General features: G+C 35.7%; 1 protein-coding gene across 1 annotated transcript in view; it reads right to left on the minus strand.

Moving 5' to 3' along the window:
• Window positions 1-11,595: 11,595 nt before the first annotated feature.
• Window positions 11,596-26,838, minus strand: part of LOC123538529 (uncharacterized) — a 194,074-nt gene continuing 178,831 nt past the window's right edge. The window contains exons 8-9 of the mRNA XM_045322688.2: window positions 25,469-25,637; window positions 11,596-14,727 (exon numbers count right to left, since the gene is read on the minus strand). Of these exons, the coding sequence (XP_045178623.2) occupies window positions 14,577-14,727; window positions 25,469-25,637 (320 nt within the window). The 3' untranslated portion in view covers window positions 11,596-14,576. The remainder of the gene's footprint in view (window positions 14,728-25,468; window positions 25,638-26,838) is intronic.

Below are 26,838 nucleotides of genomic sequence, written 5' to 3' on the forward strand. Positions count from 1 at the left end.
AGTTATTGGGAATGTTACCACACATGCAGATGATGATGGTAAGGATACATTTTGAGTTTCAAGTCATCTTATATAGTACCAAAGTTATGTCCAGAAAACCAAGTTTGTTAAAAAATTTAGGTATGAAAGGGGCATAATTTGGTCAAAAATACAAATCAGAGTTATGGAGATTGTTACCACACATGCAGATGATGATGATAAAGATACATTTTAAGTTTCAAATCTTTATCTTATATTGCATTATAGTTTTATCCAGAAAGCAAAGATTGCAAAAAAACTTTAAGTACAAAAGGGGCATAATTCTGTCAAAAGTACAATAAGAGTTATGGGGTTTGTAACCACACATGCAGATGATGATGATAAAGATTAAGTTTCAAGTCTTTATCTTATACTGCATTAAAGTTATATCCAGAAAGCGAAGATTGCAATAAAATCTTTAAGTACAAAAAGGGCATAATTCTGTCAAAAATACAATTAGAGTTATGGGGTTTGTAACCACACATATGATTATAAAGAAATATTTTTAATTTTAAGTCATTATCTTCTAAAGTACTAAAGATATGTCTATAAACGAAGCTTTAAAAAAAATTTAACATGAAAATAATTCCAAGTATGACAACTTTGTGACCTTGACCTTAGGTATAATGGGCCCAGCCCCTGTATATACTTTGTTTGTATGCTGGACAATGTTTATGTAAAGTTACAGTAAGATATAAGCAATAGTAACAAAGATATGACAGAAAAACAAAGGTTGCCGAAAAACTTTAACCTTAAAAATAACCAAAGTATAACACCTTGGTGACCTTGACCTTGGGTATAATGGGCTCAGCCCCTATATATACTTTGTTTGTACACTGGACAATGTTTATGTGAAGTTACAATAAGATATAAGCAACGGTAACAAAGATATGACAGAACAAGAGCTGTCTCCGTAGGATGACACATGCCCCCGATGGCACTCTGAATGAATAGTCATGGCCGATGTTAGAGTTTAGGACCTTTGACCTACGGAGCTGGGTCTTGCGCGTGACACATCATCTTACTGTGTCACACATTCATGCATAGTTATTTTAAAATCCATGCATGAATGACAAAGATATGGACCGGACACGCCCATCATTGCACTATCATGAAAAATGATCTTTAACGTCTAAGTGTGACCTTGACCTTTGAGCTACGGACCTGGGTCTTGCGTGTGACATGTCGTCTTACTGTGGTACACATTCATGCCAAGTTATTTGAAAATCCATCCATCGATGACAAAGATATGGACCGGACACGCCCATCAATGCACTACCCTTTAACATCTAAGTGTGACCTTGACCTTTGAGCTACGAACCTGGGTCTTGCACATGACAGGTCGTCTTACTGTGGTACACATTTATGCCAAGTTATTTGAAAATCCATCCATCGATGACAAAGATATGGACCGGACACGCCCATCAATGCACTATCCTTTAACGTCTAAGTGTGACCTTGACCTTTGAGCTACGGACCTGGGTCTTGCGCACTGCATGTCGTCTTACTGTGGTACACATTCATGCCAAGTTATTTGAAAATCCATCCATCGATGACAAAGATATGGACCGGACACGACCAACAATGCACTATCCTTTAACGTCTAAGTGTGACCTTGACCTTTGAGCTACGGACCTGGGTCTTGCGCACTGCATGTCGTCTTACTGTGGTACACATTCATGCCAAGTTATTTGAAAATCCATCCATCGATGACAAAGATATGGACCAGACACGAAAATTGCGGACAGACCGACAGACAGACAGACGGTTCAAAAACTATATGCCTCCCTTCGGGGGCATAAAAACAAAAGGTTGCCGAAAAACTTTAACCAAGAAAGGTCACGCCGACGCCGGGGCGAGTAGAATAGCCCCCCTATTCTCCGAATAGTGGAGCTAAAAGCTGGTGAATTTGGATATTTTTAATTCTTTTTGTTTGAATTTATGAAATACTTTTTAGAGAATTAAAGTGCTATGTTGAAACCTTTTATTTCAATTGTAACTTATATTATATATTTCAATCAGAACAAGATCTGTCAGCGCTCCAGTATTCGGCGATTTGACAGTAAGATGAATTTATGTCTCAATACGAGACCTCTACTTTAGAAGGCAGTTTCAAGTCATTATCTTATATTGTACTAAAGGTATATCCAGAAAGCAAAGATTGCCAAAAAACTTTAAGTATGAAAGGGGCATAATTCTGTCAAAAATACAATTAGAGTTCTGAGGATTGTAACCACACATGCAGATGATGATTATAAAGAAATATTTTTAAAGGGTAAGGAAAGCCTGAAAATAAGTTAATTTTATATGAAAGCCATCATCAAGTCTTTTATAACACAGAGAATTTTTAAAATCGCACAACTATTGAAAAAGATATGGCAGTTTGAAATTTAAGAAAATGGCTGATAATGGAGGCAGCCATTTTAGTGTGTTTATGATGTCATTTACACACTGCTGAATAATTTATTTAGCAAATAACCTTTTAAAAGACTAATTTTCGTACGTTTCTTGAGTGTAAGATGTAAAACATGATACTTTCTTTCATTATAGCCGGAAAAAGTAAAGAAATTATTTTACAGTATTAAGTAAATCAAAAAAGTATAAAATACACAGAATGGCAACTGTCTGTAATCTCGCATGATCTCGTGTCAGAGCGTTAATCGGCGTTATCTAAGTAAAAACAAACATTGACGAGCATGGAATTACAATTTGTACCTTTAAAACTACATTTAAAATACATGTTAGCTTCTAAAACAACATTTGTTTAATGTGAAATAGTCTTAAGACACAAAGTACACGTTTCTTGCCATCAAAAGAAGTGTGGTCATACGGTGATAATTAATTTACCGATGAATAATTGCTATCGCAAACAAAATGGCGCGTGGAGAAAGTGTCACTTCTGATAAACGAGATCTCATTCAGTTATCACGGGATGTTGGCGAGATTTGTTCTATATGCCTTTCAAGTTGCCGATCTATTTATTTTTTTAGCTCTTTGAGTAAATGCAGTTCAAATGTGTATCTAAAAATTTATTAAATCCGCCATTTTGTTTTTGTTGCCATGGAAACAAAATGGCCACCAATTTGACCAAATATTTAAATGCTCATAACTTTCTCATTTTTACTCCAATTCTGAAAATTCTTTCACTTCTTTAAATGATTTAAGAAATCCCAACTGACAAAATTAACATTAGAACAATGTTGCCTTTCCCCTTTAATTTCAAGTCATTATTTTAAAGTACCAAAGAAATGTCTATAAATAAAGCTTTCGAAAAAATTTAACATGAAAATAATTCCAAGTATAACAACCTGGTGACCTTGACCTTGGGTATAATAGGCCCAGTCCCTGCACATACTTTGTTTGTATGCTGGACAGTGTTTATGTGAAGTTACAGTAAGACAGAGTAACAAAGATATGACAGAAAAACAAAGGTTGCCGAAAAACTTTAACCTTAAAAATAACCCAAGTATAACACCTTGGTGAACTTGACCTTGGGTATAATGGGTCCAACCCCTGCAAATACTTTGTTTGTATCGTTGATTATGTGTATGTGAAGTTACAGTAAGATATAAGCAATAGTAACAAAGATATGGCAGAAAAACAAAGGTTGCCGAAAAACTTTAACCTTACCTTTACGCCGAACCGAGGTTTTATTCTACGTTTTCCATATAAATGACGTTGCGCCATCACTTCCGGTTTTTCAAACGTGCAGAACTACCTAAATGTCACTTCTCAAAATGCGTCCGGTGACTTATTTAAAACCATTGTAACTCTTGAAATAGTGAAAATAATATTTTTACTTCAAATTTTCAGATTTGAAAGGTAAAAGAATGTTCTTAGTGGATATTGTGTTATCTCAATTTTGATTATTTGTTACTAATACAGGTTTTCTCATGAAATGGCCAATATATATATAAATATATGTCAGTAACAAAATGACAAGTTGGGGCAAAAATGCCCTATTTTACAGAAAGATCAGTCTTGAACAAATGAACAGTACATGAACAACATAATTATTATACATATATATCTTTGGCACAACATCTGAATATACTACACAAATGAAACCAAAACAATTACTTTACAAATAAAGTAGTAAATAATACAATAAATAGTAAATATAACATTATAAAAATACTGCCAACATAGCCACAGCAGTATCAGAAGATAATCATTTGCTCAAATTATTTGTTTTTTTAGCAAACAACTTTTCAAGTAATCCCATAACTAAAGTTTGGTTTGAAAATTCAAAGTCTTGGAACCCTTTACATAAATGTGAAGACAGGTGACGCAAAATTAGTGATACACTGTAACTTGCCACATGAATCAAACAAGAGCCTGTATTTTCCTCTTATATCTACAGACTTTAAGTAACACAAACCTTATCTGCATTGATAAAACAATTTACAATTAAGTTGTCTGTCCTATGTAATGAAAACAACAAACTCTTTAGGAGATAACAAGAAGCAAAGCATCATTAACACAGGAAACGATATAAACAAAAATCAAGTAAACAATGTATATCCAAAACAATAAATAATCTACAAGCAACATCTATCAAAGATATGTATTTATGGCCCCTTATTTCTTATTTACACTGTATTTGTATACTTATGTATGTACAGAACAATTTCCATTACAAAAAATACAAAATTTTCAAAGCATTCACTATATGAACACCTATAAAAATTGGGACATGATGGCCCTTAGTAACTCACCTGACCTTGACCTTCACTACATGATGGCCCTTAGTAATTCACCTGACCTTGACCTTGACTACATGTCTTGACACATTATAACATTTGAGTAAACTTGAAAAGGTCCATACCGTGATGTTTCAGACCAAGTTTAGTGAAGATCCATCAACAACTTCAAGGGCAGTAGTTAAAAAGTTTTTTTCTGTTTTTAGCTAAAAGGGGTCAAGCCAAACCACTGGAGAGCTATACAAAAATGGTCAATAGGACCAAGCGGTGTTTGTTCTGATTTTTCAAAACAACCTGTGGCTTTCTGCACAGTAGACTATGAACCAAGAGGGAACTAGATGTGTGTCTATGGGACACAGGTGCCCCCCCCCCCCCCCCCCCCCTCCCCGCCCACCCGAACTCCTGTCACTGTACATGGTTTTATGATTCAAGGTGAAACATTTTTTAAATGTTTGCAACACAAACTTTTAAGAACTTTATGTGTATTTTTCACGTAATGAAGGACAATAACTCTGGCCTAGCTGAGTAAAATCCCAAAGAGAACACCCGGTGCAAAACTTCATAGGCTATAATCCTCTAATGTTTTATGCACATTTTGACACACATGCAACACAAACTTTTGTTTTTTTACTATGCAAGGGCCTTAACTCTGGTCTTGCAGAGTGAAAAAAAGCAACAAACTAGAATGTGTCTGTAGGACACAGGGTGTGCCCCCACTGGTACATTTGTCACAAATAAGGGGCAATAATTCAAATGTTTGCAGTCTTACGGGGCAGGGCCTCCGCTGTCGATCGCCAATGTCGCCATTTGCAATAATTTTAAGAATTTGGCGCTAAATTTTGCAAACTGGCGAAAATAAGTGGCGCATAGTTTTTTTCTCATCATTTGTTTTTTTCCGTAGTGATATAAGCGGCCCAAGAATTGGTTCCCGATACACATATTTACCTAGGTGCTGGTAGTCAATAAAATCGATAACCAGTCTAGGTGGTGTATTTGACAATTCGACTGCTGAAGTTAGTTGACACTTTGAGAATATAATTGCGTAATAATGTGTGAACTGATGTGAGGTTTGATGACTCTAGGTCAAATACTTTCTGAAATATGAACCCGACAGATGGACTGACTGACGGACGGATGGACAATGGCAACTCTAAGTGCTCCCCCCTGCAAAATTTTGGAGGGGCACAAAAATCCAAATTTGAAAGCTAGACATTAGAATGTCATGATAACAGGTACAGTCCCAATTTGCAAGAACTGATGCCAATTTACCTTCAAACTTTGACACCTGATGAGAAGTAAACACAGCCTGACAAAATTATCAGTCACGAGTCATAAATTTGAAGATTGGGGTTGAAAATTACATGAACTCCAACTTTGATAAAACAAGCAAATTCGATCAATTGGTATCCCCCGCTGAAAGGGCTTGTGGTGAGGAATGGCAAAAAAATATATCCGGCAAAAAGTTAAGGATGTTACTAAGAAGCAAATAATTTCATTAGTCAAAATCATTTTAACAGAAAATGAATGCTTTGTTTTAGGGGGGGGGGGGGGGGGATAGTGGAGGTGACAAGGTGAGGGTACAAAATTTCACATGTTGATTATAAATATTGATGGACAATTAAAAATGATGAAAAAAAAAAATGGGTGGGGGATGGGGATGCATGATCGGGGTAGTGGGCAAGACTGAGTGGAGAGTGAGGTGGGGGAACGGTACAACTTTGCATGCTGATAAATATTCATGGAAGGTTTGAAAAGAAATAATAACAAGAGGGCCATGATGGCCCTATATCGCTCACCTGCTATCATTGCACTTGAGGACAAGAAGGTCCTCAGAAAAAATATCTAAGTCCAAAGGACAGGAATAACAAAGGGAAGAAATTAAACCAAAAAGAAAAAAAATTCTTACAAGGTACAGATATGTCAAAATACACCTAAAAATTGGAGGTACCATCCATGTTGTACCACAGAAAAGTGGTCTCAGTTTTCCCTACAGCCAATAATAAAAAAGTTACTAAAAACAAGCTATTTATAGTAACGTAAAAGGGAAGTAATTAAAAAAAATGATTGTATGTTAACAAAAGAAGGATCTGCCAAATAAATCTGTTGACATAAATGAAATTTCAGATCAGTGTCTTCATTAGTTACGGAGATATACCCATTTTAATTTGAAATAAAGGGAGGTAATTTGACATAAAATCTGTCCATAGTTATCTACCCTCATTGGCTCAGTCCAACTAATGACAATAATGAAATTTCAAATAAGTCCTATAAGTACTTACTGATATAAATCCATTTTGATTACAATCAGGGGAGGTAATCAGATATAAAATAACTCTGGAACCTACGAATGGATCTGATTTGTCATGGAATCCAAGATTTATTGTTGTTGAAGATATTTTGGAAGCTTGTACCAAATAAAACCATAAATGAAGTCTCTATATGGCTGCAAAAGCCAAAATAGCCAATTTTGTACCTTTAAGGGGCCATAACTCTGGAACCCATGAAGGAATCTGGCCAGTTCAAGAAAGGAACCAAGATCTTGTGGTGATACAAGTTTTGTGCAAGTTTGATTAAATTCAAATTATAAATGAAGCTGCTATTGTGCAGACAAGGTCAAAATAGCTAATTTTGGCCCTTTCAGGGTTCATAACTCTGGAATCCATTACGGGATCTGGCCGGTTCAAGAAAGGAACCGAGATCTTATGGTGACGCAAGTTTTGTGCAAGTTTGATTAAATTCAAATCATAAATGAAGCTGCTATTGTGCAGACAAGGGCAAAATAGCTAATTCTGGCCCTTTCAGGGGCCATCACTCTGGAACTCATTAAGGAATCTGGCCAGTTCAAGAAAGGAACCAAGATCATATGGTGATACAAGTTGTGTGCAAGTTTGGTTAAAATCAAATCATAAATGAAGCTGCTATTGTGCAGACAAGGTCAAAATAGCTAATTCTGGCCCTTTCAAGGGCCATAACTCTGGAACCCATAAAGGAAACTGACCAGTTCAAGAAAGGAACCGAGATTTTATGGTGATACAAGTTGTGGGGCAGTTTAGTAAAAATCAAATTATAAACAAGCAAATTCGATGAATTGGAATCCCCCGCCGAAAGGGTCAGAGTTGAGGAACGGCAAAAAAATATATCCAGCAAAAAGTTAAGAATGTTACCAAGAAGCAAATAATTTCATTAGTCAAAATCAAATTAAAAGAAAATGAATGGTTTGTTTGGGTGGGGCTGGGGGGGTGGGTGAGGACACAACAGTTTACATGTTGATTATAAATATTGATAGAAAATGAAAAATGAAAAAAAAAAAAAAAAAAAAAAAAAAATGGGGGGGGGGGGGGACCAAGGTAAGGTGGTGACCAGGTGTAGGTACACAACATCACATGTTTATAATAAATGTTCATGGAAAAGAATGAAAGAAGTTTAATGAAATTCTTCCAATTGGTTGGTTTGTTATGTACAGATCTGTGGATTTTTAAACAATTAAAGGGCAATAACTATACGGAAAATTGACCAATCGAAAAAAACCTTGAAGGGCATCGTCGCAGTATCTTGGTTCATGTCTGTTTCAAGTTTGATGAAATTCTACCTGCTAGTTACTGAGAAATGGCTGCAGACGGACATTTTTCATTAAATCAAGGGCAATAACTCTGACGGAAATTGACCTATCAAAAAAAAAACTTGACGGGCATCAGCACAGTATCTTGGTTCATGTCTACTTCAAATTTGATGAAATTCTACCTGTTAGTTACTGAGAAATAGCTGCAGAAGGACATTTTTTATTAAATCAAGGGCAGTAACTCTGAGGGAAATTGACCAATCAAAAAAAAACTTGACGGGCATCATCGCAGTATGTTGGTTCATGTTTATTTCAAGTTTCATGAAATTCTACCAAGTAGTTACTGAGAAATGGCTGCGGACGGACGGACGGACGGACTGACGGACGGACAACGCCATTTCAATACCCCCCTCCCGATTTCATCGGCGGGGGATAATAAAGCTGCTATTGTGCAGACAAGGTCAAAATAGCTAATTTTGGCCCTTTCAGGGGCCATAACTCTGGAACCTGTAATGGGATCTGGCCAGTTCAAGAAAGGAACCGAGATCTTATGGTGATACAAGTTGTGTGCAAGTTTGGTTAAAATAAAATCATAAATGAAACCACTATCGTGCAGACAAGACACTGTTGACGCACGGATGCACGAGACGGACGTACGGACTGTCGATGGACGACGGACGAAGGGTGATCACAAAAGCTCACCTTGTCACTATGTGACAGGTGAGCTAAAAGGAATGAATTTTTTTTTTGTGGGGGGAGGGGAGGGTGTGTGACCAAGGCAAGATGGTGAACAGACAGATGTGGGTACAAAACTTCGCATGTTTATAATAAATGTTCATGGAAAAGAATGAAAGAAGTTTAATGAAATTCTACCAATTGGCTGGTTTGTTATGTACAAATCTGTAGATTTTTAAACAATTAAAGGGCAATAACTCTAAGGAAAATTGACCAATCCAAAAAAACCCTTGACGAGCATCATCGCAGTATGTTGGTGCATGTTTATTTCAAGTTTTATGAAATTCTACCTGATAGTTACTGAGAAATGGCTGTGGATGGACATTTTTGGGCATTTTTCATTATATCAAGGGCAATAACTGTAAGGGAAATTGACCAATCCGAAAAAAAATTTGACGAGCATCATCGCAGTAAGTTGGTTCATGTTTATTTCTAGTTTCATGAAACTCTACCTGCTAGTTACTGAGAAATGGCTGCGGACGGACAGACGGAAAATGCCATTTCAATACCCACCTCCCGATTTCATCGGCAGGGGATAATTATTCATCATGTATATTACTGAATGTTTTCTTTAAATACCAAGGGGACGATATGACCTTCTTAGCCAAAAATTATAACAATTTAATGGGAAAATATAGCTATTTTTAGTGGGGAACAAAAAAAAAATAGCAACCCCCAAACCAACTGTTTAGTGGAGATCTAGTAAATGGTTCATAAGAAGATATTGTTTTAAGATTTCCTACCTATAGCTCTGGCGGCCAGTAAATTGGGAAATTAGGAATTAGAACAAGCAAATTCGATGAATTGGTATCCCCCGCCGAAAGGGTTTGTGGTGAGGAATGGCAAAAAGATATATCCGGCAAAAAGTTAAGGATGTTAATAAGAAGCAAATAATTTCATTAGACAAAATCAATTTAACAGAAAACAAATGTTTAATTAAAAGGTACATAATAAATGTATGATACTTTGATCCTGACTAAAGAATTTATTTTGAATGGGATATGCTTACTGTAATAAGCTTAGCTTTTAAAATTAAATACAGTTAATTGAAATGTGAGCTTGAAGTTTAACTGGAACGAAATATTGTCTTTGAGTGGTTTGGCACCAGGTGTTGCTGTTTAACATGTACATTTGAACTTAAAAGAACAGATGTCCTTAAGAGAACACAGGTAAGATATCTTGAACATGGCTGAGGGCAAGGTTTGTGCAGTCACAACTTAACATTTAAAAAAAAAAAAAAAAAAAAAAAAAAAAAAAAAAGGAATGGAAATATATATATCTATATATATAGATCTATGTATATATTTATTCTTTTAGGGGGTGGGGGTGCAGGGAAACGGGAGAGGAAACAAAATTTCACATGTTGATTATAAATATTGATTGAAAATTTAAAATAAAAAAAAAAGGGGTAAAAGGGTGAAGGTGGGGGGGGGGGGGGGGCAGAGGATGCATGATCAGTGGTGGGCATGACTGGGTGGAGAAGTGAGGTGGGGGAATGGTACAACTTGGAAGGTTTGAATAAAATCTAAAATAAGAAATTAAAAAAAAAATTATTTTTTTTTTGGGGTGGGGAGGGGGAGGGGGTGTGACCAAGGCAAGTGGGTGACCAGGTGTGGGTGCGCAACTTCACATGTTTATAATAAATGTTCATAGAAAAGAATGAAAGAAATTTAATGAAATTCTGCCAAATGGTAAGTTTGTTATGTACAAATATGTGGATTTTTAGACATTAAAGGGCAATAACAATAAGAAGTTACAAAAGAAATCCGTACAAAATTGTCTGTGCACAACCACATTATAGTGCTCTAAATACTGTTAAAGTTTCATAGCTGTAGGTCAAATATATCAAAAGTTATGATGCAGAAATTGCCATATTTATAGTACCCTATATAGTTAACACTAGAAACTTTTAAGGGCCATAACTCTGGTATTACTTGGGCAATCTGTCTGAAACTTGATTGGCCCCATAACCTTATAGTGGTGAACATGTAGTATATGAAGTTTGTTTGAAAAAAATCTAAAATAAGGAATGATTTATTATTTTTTTTTTTTTTTTTGGGGGGGGGGGGGGGGGGGGGGGGGGGGGGGGGGGGGAGGGGGGGGGGAGGTGTGTGATCAAGGTAAGGGGGTGACCAGGTGTGGGTACACAACTTCACATGTTTACAATAAATGTTCATGGAAAAGAATGAAAGAAATTTAATGAAATATTACCAAATGGTAAGTTTGTTATGTACAAATATGTGGATTTTTATACAATTAAAGGGCAATAACTCTTAATTTACAAATAAATCAGAATGAAATTGTGTGTACACAACCACATTATGGTGATCTAAATTCTGTTTAAGTTTCAGAGTTCTAGGTCAAATATATCAAAAGTTATGATGCAGAAATTGCCATATTTATAGTACCCTATATAGTTAACACTAGAAACTTCTAAGGGCCATAACTCTGGTGTTACTTGGGCAATCTGACTGAAACTTGACAGGCCGCAAGAACTCATAGCGGTAAACATGTATATGAAGTTTTAAATAAATATTCCCAACCATTTCCTAGATATGACTCCGGACGGAATGACTAAACTAAGCTACTAAGCAAGTCTGGTGAAGATATATCAGACAGTTAAGAAGTCATCTGCAGACTTTTTCTATTATCAACTCTGGTGGCCCCCAAAAAAGGGTAAAGTGGAATCGTATAAATAGATCTGTGATATGCCCATATAAGGATGCTACTGACCAGGTTTGATGAAGACACAGCAAGTAGTTCATCAGAAGAAGTGCTTGAAATATTTGTTTCTAGTTTTAGCATTGGTAGCCCTTAAAAAGGGTCAAGTGGAATCATTTGAAACAAAACTAGAAATATGTCCATGGGACACAGATGCCCCCACTGGCCATAACTCCTACAATACTGAATGAATACGGACATGAAACCCCAAGTGCACAACTGCACATGCTGACCAACATTCCTGTAAACTTTGGTGACTCTAGGTCAAATACTTTTGGAGCTACGCGCGACACAACATTAAAATGACCAATTTTTTACTAAGTCAGGGGCCATAACTCCTACATGACTGAATGAATCCGGACGTGAAACCCCAGGTGCACAACTACACATGCTAACCAACATTCCTGTAAAGTTTTGTGACTCTAGGTCAAATACTTTTGGAGCTAGGCGCGACACAACACTAAAATGATCAATTTTTACAGTCAGGGGCCATACCTCCTACATGACTGAATGAATCCGGATGCGAAACCCCAGGTGCACAACTACACATGCTGCCCAACATTCCTGTAAAGTTTTGTGATTCTACATCAAATACTTTTGGAGCTCGGACGGACGGACAGATAAGGGCAAATCTATATGCCCCCCAACAAAGTGGGGGCATAAAAATGAGATAGATCCAGGCCAATATGATACAGATCAAAGTTCTGACATGCAGGTTCAGAGGACAAGTTGTTAAAGTAAACTGTGGACAATGGACAATCCAACAGTACCAATATCTCACCCTGAACCTTTTCAGGTGAGCCAAAAAAGTGCACATACACCCTAGTCAACTTTGACCTGAAACTGCATAATACAGCAAACTTCTGCAGTTGTAGCTATGTTTACTCAAATGATGTGCATAAATGAAAGAAGTAAACAGAATATAAGGTTATTGTGTTTCTGAAATTAAATTTTGCAAATTTTTAGACATTCAATGAATACAAAGTCACAAGTCCCTAGAACATTTAATTTAAGCTTGAAGTTTTTTACTATATTTCATTACCCAAAATACTTGATGTATATCTGACAGCTACTTTTCTTTTTCTTGCAGATAAGTGAATCAGAAAATAGACTAGTTATTCTCATTCAGATGAAATGAATTGCTAGTGACAACTTTGCCATTTTAATTTTTGTCAGGACAGTTACAGCTGTCTGGATAACTCAATAACCATTTCACTTTTCCTGATAAGAGCATTTACCTTCACCTTTACCTCTTCACAACATCAACTTAGTAGCATTAAACTGTTATGCCCAATCACATGAATTATGAGCTAAGGTTGTAGGGTCAGAGAAACACAGTGTACACAATATTTCATTCACTTCCTCTATATACGAAAGTCAGTTTTGTTATACTTTCATTTTGGATCATGACTACATTCAATTTAATTATAACAGAGTTATCAAATTGTTTACATTAAACAAAACAGGTGTATTCAAGAACCCATTTTCAGGTAGAAAGACCTATATATAATGCTAACCATAATATTCTTTCCTTCATGTATTAACTTCTCAGGAGCTTTTCACAAACACAATAAAAAAACTACAACTTCTGAGAAACCATGACATGAAAACCATCATAGATAACCAAACATGAACTCAATCATCATAGATAACCAAACATGTACTCAAACATGTACTCAATCATCATAGATAACCAAACATGTATTCAATCATCATACATAACTGAACATGTACTCAATCATCTTAGATAACTGAACATGTACTCGATCATCATAGATAACCAAACATGTACTCAATCATCATAGATAACCAAACATGTACTCAATCATCATAGATAACCAAAGATGTACTCAATCAAACATGTACTCAATCATCATATCACCAAACATGTATTCAATCATCATACATAACTGAACATGTACTCAATCATCTTAGATAACTGAACATGTACTCGATCATCATAAATAACCAAACATGTACTCAATCATCTTAGATAACCAAACATGTACTCAATCAAACATGTACTCAATCATCATAGATAACCAAACATGTATTCAATCATCATACATAACTGAACATGTACTCATTCATCTTAGATAACTGAACATGTACTCGATCATCATGGATAACCAAACATGTACTCAATCAAACATATACTCAATCATCATAGATAACCAAACATGTATTCAATCATCATACATAACTGAACATGTATTCAATCATCTTAGATAACCAAACATGTACTCAATCAAACATGTACTCAATCATCATAGATAACCTAACACGTATTCAATCATCACACATAACTGAACATGTACTCAATCATCTTAGATAACTGAACATGTACTCGATCATCATGGATAACTAAACATGTACTCAATCAAACATGTACTCAATCATCATAGATAACCAAACATGTATTCAATCATCACACATAACTGAACATGTATTCAATCATCTTAGATAACTCAACATGTACTCAATCATCACAGATAACCAAACATGTACTCAATCATCATAAATAACTGAACATGTTCTCGATCATCTTAGATAACTGAACATGTACTCGATCATCTTAGATAACTGAACATGTACTCGATCATCATAGATAACCAAACATGTACTCAATCATCATAGATAACTGAACATGTACTCGATCATCTTAGATAACTGAACATGTACTCGATCATCTCAGATAACTGAACATGTACTCGATCATCTTAGATAACTGAACATGTACTCGATCATCACAGATAACCAAACATGTACTCAATCATCTTAGATGATCATCATAGATAACCAAACATGTACTCAATCATCATAGATAACCAAACATGTACTCAATCATCTAAGTATTCAACATAATACTGAGCCTCTTTCAAATACTGTTTAATTCTTGTAGGAACTGGGAGATGGTCAATGTGGTCCCGCCGCACAAGCTGTAAAATACGGAACCTGCACATATGCTGTAGTGATCTCATCTGTACAAACCTGAAAATTAACACATGTAAGATTTATATACAAAACACATTCAACAAGCAAATTCGATGAATTGGTATCCCACGCCGAAAGGGCTTGTGGTGAGGAATGGCAAAGAAATATATCCGGCAAAAAGTTAAGGATGTAACTAAGAAGCAAATAATTTCATTAGTCAAAATCAATTTAACAGAAAATGAATATTTTAAGTGTACATAATAAATGTATGTTATGTTGATCCTGAGTAATGAAATTATTTTGAATGGAAAATGTTTACTGTAATAAGCTAAGCTTTTAGAATTAAATGGAGTTATTTGAAATGTGAGCGTGAAGGAAGGCACCTAATTTTCTCTACTGCAGTATAAACATAACGAACTGATATCTGTCAATAATGTAAAAACAATATTGTACTATATATACAATATGTTATAAACAAAACACTTGGATTAAAATCTGTATATATAAAACCCTATAGTTGTTTTCATATGGCATTTTTTTGGCCGATTATCAAAAAGGTATCATATAAGTTATTTATAGTAAAAAAAAATAAATTCTACATAAGTCCACACAAAACTCTTTACCAGGTAGAGATAGGTCAAAATACACCTAAAAATTGGATGTAACATGCACGTTGTACCACAGAAAACTGGTCCCCATTTTTCCCTATGGCCTGTAATAAGTAAGTTACAATATAAGCTATTTATAGTAACAACAAAAGGGACATAATTCTAAACAAGAGGGCCATGATGGCCCTATATCGCTCACCTGAGTACCATTGCTCTTAATGATAAGATCAAGTTTTGACATAGATCACATAGGCATACACATTAAATATCATTTGGAAAGATATTTTCTTGTAACAGTCCCTTTTGACCTATGGGGCGGGTACTAGTCAGGGCCAATCTCTATACCAAGTCTGAGGGTCCTAGGCTCAAATGCTGCATTTTTGTACTAGCATGACTTTTCCTTACCCTGGAAGACATAAATAACATTTAAAACCAATCTCATTAAATGCTGCTGCAGTATATTCATTTACATAAAATAAAGGGAGGTAATTTGTCATAAATTCAGTCAGTATGCATCCACCCTGATTGTCCGGGTCCATCTGATGGCATAAATGACATTTCAAATCAGTATCTTCATTGGTTACTGAGAAACACCCATTTTAATTTCAAACAAAGGGAGGTAATTTGACATAAAATCAGTCCATAGTTATCTACCCTGATTGTCTCAGTCCAACTAAAGACAATAATGAAATTTCAAATAAGTCCTATAATTACTTACTGAGATAAATCCATTTTTATTAAAATCAAGGGAGGTAATCATGCATTGGTATATGCATGTAGAAGATATAGAGTACAAGCCTTTACAACAATATATTAGAAAAGTAAGTAAAAGTAGAAATTTCTTACCATTGAAGGCATAAATAATGTTTCAAACCAATCTCATTAGAAGCTGCTACTGGTATATTCATTTACATCAAAAATAAAGGGAGGTAATTTGTCATAAATTCAGTCAATATGTATCTTCAGTGATTGTCAAAGTCCATCTGATGGCATAAATTAAATTTCAGATCAGTATCTTCATAAGTTATGGAGATATACCCATTTTAATTTGAAATAAAGGGAGGTAATTTGACATAAAATCAGTCCATAGGCATACATGTGATAAGTTCAGAATCCCAAAACTGGAGGTTTGCCATTTTTCAGCTGGAGTTGGGGTCTCAAAACTGGAGGTTTTTTATCTGCATAAATTAAGCGAACAGACATGTAACTTAGAGGCAAAATCCAACATTTTTGGCCACACAATAATGTATATCATGGGCTGAGGCGAAACTATTGTAACTGTATATGAATAAAGAACAAGATACAATAGTTTCGCGCTCAGCCCTGGATATAAGTCTACACCAGAAGAAACAATCCTCATAACTCTTGGTTTGAATTTTGACAGAGTATGCCACTTTTAAACTTCATTTTTTTTTGTTAAAGTTTTATATAATGTCTAATATCTCTGTTACATTCAAAGCTATTGACTATTATGCCCATTTTACTGGCAAAGCTTTAATTGCCCCTTTTACTGGCAAAGCTTTAATTCACTTACCAATATAATTCCATTCTGATTACAATCAGGGGAGGTAATCAGATATAAAATAACTCTGGAACCTACGATTGGATCTGAGATTCGACATGGAATCCAAGATATATTGTTGTTGAAGATATTTTTGAAGTTTGTATCAAATCAAATCATAAACGAAGTCTCTATATGGCTGCAAAAGCCAAAATAGCAAATTTTGGACCTTTAAGGGGCCATAACTCTGGAACCCATGATGGAATCTGGCCAGTTGAAGAAAGGAACCAAGATCTTGTGGTGATACAAGTTGTGTGCAAGTTTGGTTAAAATCAAATCATAAATGAAGCTGCTATTGTGCAGACAAGGTCAAAATAGCTAATTTTGGCCCTTTCAGGGGCAATAACTCTGGAGCCCATAATGGGATCTGGCCAGTTCAAGAAAGGAACCGAGATGCTACAGACCAAGTCTGATGAAGATCCAGTGACCTACTTTTTGACCCCAGATGACACATATTCAAACTAGACCTAGATTTCATCAAAGCAATCATTCTGATCAAATTTCATGAAGATCAGTTGAAAAATACAGCCTCTATCGCATACACAAAGTTTTTCTTTGATTTGACCTAGTGACCTTGTTTTTGAACCCAGATGACCCATATTCAAATTCGACCTAGAATTTATCAAGGCAATCATTCTGGCCAAATTTCATGAAGATCAATTGAAAAATAAAGCCTCTATGGCATACACAAGCTAAATGTTGACAGATGACAGACGCCGGACATCGAGCGTTCACAATAACTCACCTGAGCGTGTGCTAAAAAAATGGAAAAGGACACTACAATGATATTACAGACCATTTGATGAAGATCCATACAGTGGCTCATGAAAAGAAGTTATTAAAATGTTTTTTCTATTTTCAGTGGTTCATGAGAAGTCATTTTCTCTAGTTTTAGCACTGTAAGCTTCTAAAAATGGTCAAGCACCCCCATTTGAAACAAGAGCTGTCAAAGGAGACAGTGCGTTCTACTATTTCAATGCTGGATAGTGAAATTGGGCACATCTGAGGAAATTGGAGCTGTCACTGGAGTGTTTAATGACTCAAATGGTGGATGAAGATATTGCACAATAGCTTGAGTCTGTGTCAAAAATATCAAGTAAAAAGAGAGGTAAAGATAAAGTGTATCAAAACACTATATAAGAATAATTCTAAGCAGAAAGGTGGCTTAATTCATAAAATACTGGTGCAAGAGTTATGCACCTTGTGTCATATGATGTGGGTGATGATGTGGAACAACTACTTCAAGTTTGAATCAAATGCATTTCGTAATAACTGAGATATAGTGAAAAAGCATCAAAATTAACCTTAAATTCTAAGTTTGTTTGTTTGTTTGTTTTGGGTTTAACGCCGTTTTTCAACAGTATTTCAGTCATGTAACCTAACCAGTGTTCCTGGATTCTGTACCAGTACAAATCTGTTCTCCGCAAGTAACTGCCAACTTCCCCACATGAATCAGAGGTGGAGGACTAATCATATCAGACACAATGTCTTTTCTCAAATAGTCACGGAGAACATACGCCCCGCCCGAGGATCGAACTCGCGACCCCGAGATCCGTAGACCAACGCTCTTACCTATTGAGCTAAGCGGGCGGGCTTTAAATTCTAAGTAAAATGGGGCATAATTCATGAAAAATTGGTGCCAGAGTTATGCACCTTGTGTAATATGATGTGGGTGATGATGTTGAACAACTATTTTAAGTAGGAATCAAATTGATTTAGTAATAACAGAGATAGAGTGAAAGTGCATCAAAACTTTAACCTGAAATTCTAAGTATAAAGGGGGAATAATTCATGAAAAATTTGTGCCAGAGTTATGCACCTTGTGTCATATGATGTGGGTGATGATGTTGAAATTTTTTTTAGTTTGAATCAAATCCATTCAGTTATAACAGAGATAGTGAAAATGCATCAAAACTTTATAACCTGAAATTCTAAGTAAAAAAGGGGAATAATTCATGAAAAATTGGTACCAGAGTTATGCACCTTGTGTCATATGATGTGGGTGATGATGTTGAACAAATATTTTAAGTAGGAATCAAATCCATTCAATAAGAACAGAGATAGAGTGAAATTGCATCAATACTTTAACCTGAAATTCTAAGTAAAAAGGGGGAATAATTCATGAAAAATTTGTGCCAGATTTATGCATATTGTGTCATATGATGTGGGTAATGATGCTGAATAATTATTTTAAGTTTGAATCAAATTCATTCAGTAATAACAGAGACAGGGTGAAAGTGCATCAAAACTTTAACCTGAAAATCTAAGTGAAAAGGGGGGATAAATCATGAAATATTGGTGCCAGAGATATGGCCCTTAAGTCAGTTTATGTGGGTGATGATGAGGAATAACTATTTTAAGTTTGAATCAAATCCATCAAGTAATTACAGAGATAAAAATAAAACAAGAGGGCCATGATGGCCCTATATCGCTCACCTGAGTTGAGTTGTTTGCTTGAACAAATTTCCTAGCTAAAGCTTTAAAAATGGCAAACTGATGCTTAAATATTAGAAAGTTGGTCAGTAGGTCACATTCATGGTAACTGAAAGTCAGTTTTAAGATCGGTATGCAAAAATGTATATGTCATCCAAATTTCAAGGCTGTATCTCAAACAAGAGGGCCATGAAGGCCCTGTTTCGCTCACCTGACCTATTGACCTAAACATCATCAAGATCAACGTTCTGACCAAGTTTCATTAAGATATGGTCATAAATGTAACTTCTAAAGTGTTAACTAGCTTTTCCTTTGATTTGACCTGGTGACCTAGTTTTTGACCCCACATGACCCAGATTCAAACTTGACCTAAAGATCATCAAGATTAACATTCTGATTAAGTTTCATGAAGACACAGTCATAAATGTGGCCTCTAGAGTGTTAACAAGCTTTTTCTTTGACCTAGTGACCTAGTGTTTGACCCCACCTGATCCAGATTTGAACTTGACCTTTAGATAATCAAGATTAACATTCTGACCAAGTTTCATTAAGATATGGTCATAAATGTGGCCACTACAGTGTTAACAAGCTTTTCCTTTGATTTGACCTGCTGACCTAGTTTTTGACCCCAGATGACCCAATATCGCACTCGTCTAAGATTTTATTGAGGGTAACATTCTGACCAAGATTCATTGAGACTGGGCCAAAATTGTGACCTCTAGAGTATTAACAAGCTTTTCCTTTGATTTGACCTGGTGAGCTAGTTTTTGACTCCAGATGACCCAATATCGAACTCGTCCAAGATTTTATTGAGGGTAATATTCTGACCAAGTTTCATTAAGATTAGGTCAAAACTGTGACCTCTAGAGTGTTAACAGTCAAATTGTTGACGACGGACGGACGGACAACGACGGATACAGGGCGATCACAAAAGCTCACCTTGAACACTTTGTGCTCAGGTGAGCTAAAAACAAGAAAGTAGGTCAGTAGGTCAAGGTTACAATAAGGTGACACGTAATCACTTAGATACAACTGGTAAATATCAAAGGCCTGAATGGCCTGAGTCGGCTAATGATTGATGTACTGACAGTATAGTCTACCAGTTTCAGTTTGTTTTTAGTTTTTTTCTTAAAATTTCATAACAAAGCTCGATATTTACCCAAAATATTATATCCGGATACGATTACACTTTTCTCCAGTTTGAACAATATATTTTACAAATTGTGATGATACGAAGACATTTAGCAGCAATTGGCAGTATCTGACATTGAAGTTTACGGTTAAATTACCTCTTATATAAATCTTTTCATAAAAAATTTGTTTCGTTTCGTGAAAACAGCCAAACATAGACGATCTACTTTCGATTTCAAAAACTACAAGAAAATACAATTTAATGTTTCGCCGATTTGTTTATTTCTCGAAAAATAAGAATTAAAATCATTTTTAATATCAGTAGTAACTAAACAAACCAGTAAGAGCTTCTTCTTCCGATAATTTATCCGTTTACTGACTGCAAAATTCAACCCACGCAAAGTTTATAGAAATCATACGATGCATGTTTACGTTCAATGTGGGAGAATTAAGGCTGATCGGCTATGTTACCTAACGCATCCAGACGATTCAGATTTTGTTTTTAAAAAAGCATTGTGTGCGTTTCTGTAATTTGATATACGTTTTTATACGTTTGGAAATTATTAGACATGCGTATTTGCATTATTTCTATACGTAATTTATGCTAATACGCATCTTATCTGGAGCCCTGTGGAACTATTTTTTGTCTTTCGCTGGATGTTACCCAAGGTTTGTAAGCCTGCGCAATACTTAAAATGCACATTTATGCTTAATGAGTTACATTCGAGAATTGCACAATTACAAGTCATAAATATGACAGATTACATCGTATATTGGTCATAGCAAAGGGAATTGACACAACTTAACTTCATTCATGCAATGAACTGTTTGAAGTTTGAGAAATCTAATGGAACTACATCCCTTCACTGTGTTATTTGGTCCATTTAGAGAATCGTTGGATAGCAAGGACTCGTCAAAAGGCTTTCAGCCTTTAGCCGACTCAATAATTAAACAGTTTAGGAAATATGATCTGATAATTTTTGAAGTATTTTTTCCTATATAACTCATATAACAAGTGACCACCAGGTTTAAGTATCGTCATTCTACGAATATAGGATGCACATTTTTACCGAGATTCTGGTCTCGAAGGACTGGTGCGTCCTATATATGGGGATAGAAAAAGACCAAACATTTCCCCCGACTCAAAAATGAAGAAAATCGATCTTTGTTTACACCGCGTACATCTATATTGAAGAGAATCCAAGGAGAGTAAATACCAATGACTTGGGCATAGTTAATAGCCGGTATCGGGACCCGGCGTCTTAAATTACTTTTGTATAAAATGTAAAATTTAGAGCTTACGTAAAATCTCAAGATAAATAAATGCTGTTTTTCATTAAAATATATTTTACAACGCATTTCTGTAACTCATCATAAGTTTTTAACAAAACCTGTGTAAAACTTTCCCGGAGTGTTTTCACACATTTTGCATTAAAATACTTGAAACTCCATATCAGGTAGCCCGGCAATCGATTATCTAGTCTTCAAACATAATTTTGATAGTTGTCTATAATCCTCTTGTTCATCGAGAAATTCACGCCCGAGGCATTACTTTTCTTACACCTACTGTCACAACCTGCAAACAATTAACCGTTTAATCATACTCGGAGGCAACTGTAAACATGTGCATGTGAGATTTTAGACTGATCCAATAACATGATCATAGTCGCTGATCCGTAATGTTCAAAACAATTTGCAAACCAGTCATAAAATTAGGTCTTTTTACCGCCACATGCCAAAGTGTACTTTCGTTTTCGCTGGCGTCAATATTCATGGAGTGATCAGAGGATGCGGCAGTTTAGTGCTTACACAGAGTTTATGCTTTTCAATTTAAATACTTGCACAACATGCAAAAACATTGACAATGATTTAGCAAAAACAGGCGAGTTTGTGTCAGAAACTATAGCGAATTTAATTTTGGACAAACATAAATTCGGATAAGTGATAAATGGGTATAAGCATTCAATCCATTCAAAGTTAGTCTAGTGATTACTGAGATACCAGCTTAAGTATGAAAACTTAACCAAAACGGCAACACTGACACAAAGGTGAATGCAATAGATCTACTATTCAGTGAATACTTGACCTTTGATCTACTGGCCTCCAAAAATATTGGGTCATATACTGACAATAGGCAATCATCCAATGAAGTTTGAGTCATGTAGGCCCAAATGTTCTCCAATTATTGATCAGAAACCATATTACATTACACCAGATTTATATAGCGCCCTTTTCATGATAAACATGTTCAAAAGGGCTTTACATAGTGAAAGGCAGCCACTTCAAGGCACCAAATTCATCCTATACTAGTACAGACACAAAGCAATCAGACCAGAGGGACAGAGTAAGACAAAGTCTTCAGAAAAGAGAGAGAAAGAAATCTTTTGGATACAGGCCTGTCTGGCTAACTTAGCCTAGCTCTTTACGGATAGACAATCTGGTTTTAATGTGCCCAGTTTAAAGCACTGATACACACAAAGCCATCTTTCTTGGGAAGAACCAGTACTGGTCTCTAGTTAGGAGGGAGACACTCAAGAGCATCTCAGAAATTTCCAGTGCCTGGACAGGGATTCAATCGGGGACCACTGGATCGCCAGTCAAGATGACTGTACAAACCATTTTCAGTCTCAATTTAACAGTGATCTTAAATCCCTACATCCACTAACTGCAAGCAATTGTTTCAAGAAGTCTGGGGCCATAACTCCAGGGAAAATCAATGAACCATAACATTCTAATGACAAACACAACCAGGCTTGGCCGTGGTAATTTCTATGAAGTTTTTGGGAATTCCAACCAGTATTTAAGAGAAGTATCGTAGATCAAAAAAGTTGACAAATCATGTGACATGATTCTGCTGAAAATATGCAGACATGATTTTGCAACCTAGCCAAAAAAGCTGAAAATTACGGCCGGGCCCGCCTAAGGCCCCCAGAAGCTCTTGGGTAAATGGTGAAAAATCCTGCATTCTAGGCTTCTCCTGGCACCTAATTTCAATTTCAAAACTCATGTTTTTTAAGTGGTTCTTTTTGTTATTTCATAAAAATTCATTTTTATTTATAAGAAATTAATAATAATTAAAAAAATTATTCCTTTAATACTTTGCAATTTTTAAATTATCTCCCTTTAATGGGATTTTTCATACTTAGATGTTTATAAAGCATTAATATTTAGTTCTTTTTTTTGCCCTTTGTATTTCAAACTTAATATAAGGTCATTTATAAAAAGTAGAGTTGTCCTTTTTTATTTTATGACTTTTAAAAGCTTTTAAATGCTTTAAATTGCATTATATATAAATCTCAATTCACAATCTACTCCATACATATAATATGTATAGCGAAAATACCACCTAAAGGTATGATTAGCACTTTGTTTCGAAGCACTTGGGAGGTGTTTAAAAATATCATCCCCGTGTATCAATGCTTTACATTGGGCACGCTTTACATTGGGCACATGAAAGAACCAAACGAACTGCTTTAGTTCATTTGTATCTCAAACTTCCTTCACTGAATTTAACAACGCGAGTGAAATGTTGGGCGCACCGAAATGTTTACGAGTAGACTGAAATGAACGCGATTGAAATCTTTGAGTTGATTGAAATGAACGCGACGATCACGCAAATTATTTGTGAGCTGAAATGAACACGATTGAAATCTTCGAGTCGATTGAAATGAACGCGACGATCGCGCAAATTATTTGTGAGCCGTTTGACTTTTAAAAAGTTACAATATTTCTGATATTTTCGTTCCGCGAATCGGCTTGATTAGATAAATTTATACGCAAATCGGATTGTTGTAGATGCAAATCGGATTGTTGTAGATTATTCCGGAATAGAAAGGCTTTTCTTTAGAAAGGAAAATTCCCCATGACCGACGCAAACGGTAATATCTGAGATGTTCCCATTGCAGCCTTTTAGAACCTATACATTCAGATCTATTAATCCATGGGCGGTGGAAATTTTCGCTGATAAAAACGACTTGCAATTGGTGTTGCAATTGGGGAATTTTTTAGTGTAGTTGGGGATAAAAGTATATTATTATGCCTGGGGAATGGGGCCGAATTTCGGCCACAAAATCGGCGTAAAAAAGGGCTGCTGAGTTTAGAAGCTGTGTGATTCTAAATGCCAAAATTGGTGAAAGTACTGAAACGGATTCGAAAAAATCGGATTTTTCAGTGATCATAAAAAATCGGAAACAACCATAAAAAATCGGTCTTTGAGGGAGTGAGAAGCGGAAAAAAATCATGTCTGAATATGACGATAATAATAAAGAACAATTATGCTTCACACTAAACACTCGTAAGGGTTGATGAAATTCAGCCTAATTGTATACAGCAAATATTGTAAACAATGTAAAATATGATTAAATAACTGTTCTGGGTCACTGTGACCATGACCTTTGACCTACTGACCTCAAAATAACTGAAGCAAAATGTGCCAATTATATGCATAATAAGACTTAGCACTGATCACACCTATAACGTTTGGTGGAAATCAACCCTATTATATAAGAGAAATGGTTAAAACATCATATAACATCATATAAATTGATTAATCAAGGGCCATAACTCTGTTGAAAAACATCAAACTGGAACATGCCGAAGATATGCACAACTAGGCTTGGCAATGATCACTTTTGTGAAGTTAGGTGTAATTCCTCCTGATGGTATCGGAGCAGTTGCCAGGACAACGTAAAATACGACAAATCAAGGGCCATTACTCCGCCAAAAATCATCGAACCAGAAAATACCCATAATATGCACAATGCGGCTTGGCACAGATCATTCCTGTGATGTTTGGTGTTAATCCATCTAATAATATAAGAAAAGTGGCCGCATTATAAATTTGATGAATCAAGGCACACAACTCCATAGAAAACCGTCAAACTGGAAAATGCTGAGGATATGCAAAACTAGGCTTGGCAATAATCACTGTGAAGTTTGGTGTAAATCTGCATTGTGGTGTCGGAGAAGTTGAGTGGACAAACCGTGACAGACAGACTGACAGCACTAAATCAATATGTCTGCCCCACATGAAGTGGGAGACATAATAATACTATGGTAGTTATACCTTGAAACAGGATTGAGTAGTTGTATGGGCATTGGTGGGCTGCCAGGACCACTCGGACGTATGAAGTACAAAAACCTTCCATTCCTCGAGTTCTCCACACATTGTTCTATAAACTCCTTGATAGTGGACTTCCCATGACTATCTGGCTGTGACCAAAAACTGAAATGTCCTGAAACAAACATGTTAATGTTAACACTAAAGATCTTCCATTTACTTTTTGGTCAGTAACGAGGATATCAACAGGTCTTCTTTCCAGTTGCCATGGCAACCCCGAGTTTTACAAAAGCCTGCTTCACCTATTTAATTACAATGTTTGAAATATGCATTTGCCCCACACTATAGCCACTCACAGCAGTCTAATATACTAAGGTATGAGGTATGCTGACACCTTGACTTTGACAACTTCTTTCAACAGGTGACCGAGTATTGCAGTGGCAATAGTCACTTTGTCTCACTGAGGTTAACATTCATGCCAAATATAAACAAGATTGCTCAAAGCATGTCAAAGTTATGGTCCGGACAAACAAATCCGGATGGATGGACACACGCACATACACTGAACAGCCATTCTGACAACTATGTCTTCGCTTCTACAAGCGGGCTCGACAAAAGTCATCTGAAAGAACATGAAGATACTATCCGTATTTCCTCTTAAGGTAGTTCTGCACGTTTGGATCGAATTTTTTTTTTGTAGAATTTGATTAAACTCTGATTTTTCAAACCTTCACAATATACCTAGAAAATTAAGCAAATAAAAAGGATAGGGTAGTGTGCTTAATTTTTTGCTAGACTGATTTGAAAAATTTGGACCTCAGGCATTTTTTCATAATGGGAGTCTATGGGAAAATCGTAGCTTTCAAAACCTTTTCGTAAATAGAAATTTTTCTACAATGTAGACTTTGATGAAACTTCTCACAGTTGTAAATAAACATATTGCCTATAACATGGTGAAATAAAATGTATAGGTCCATGTGCTTGTTTTTGAGATATTTGACCATGATTAAAGTGAACCAAATATTGACGCTGATTTTAAGACATTACCGTATAGCAGGTTATTTCTACGGAGGGAATATTTCTGCGTTTATGCAGTCTCTCGGTAGAATCGCAAAAATATTTACAGCAGAATATTCATTCAGCAAAAATTTAAAATGCAAAAGAATCTGCATTCATTTTTCACCAACGTTGTTTCACGCTATGTTACCTGAGGTAATTATTGGAAATTTTTATTTACCGTCGTCATCTAACAATTACCATTAATGGTATAATTAGGTGTAATGGTCAATCAAAGTCCTAATTCTTATTCCCTCACAAAACGTTTTTGTTTTGTGAATGAAATACACTGGGTGAATTTCTCTTGTGTTGTTCTTATT

The sequence above is a fragment of the Mercenaria mercenaria genome, chromosome 18 (genome assembly GCF_021730395.1).
Source record: "Mercenaria mercenaria strain notata chromosome 18, MADL_Memer_1, whole genome shotgun sequence".
Taxonomy (NCBI): Eukaryota; Metazoa; Mollusca; class Bivalvia; order Venerida; family Veneridae; genus Mercenaria; species Mercenaria mercenaria.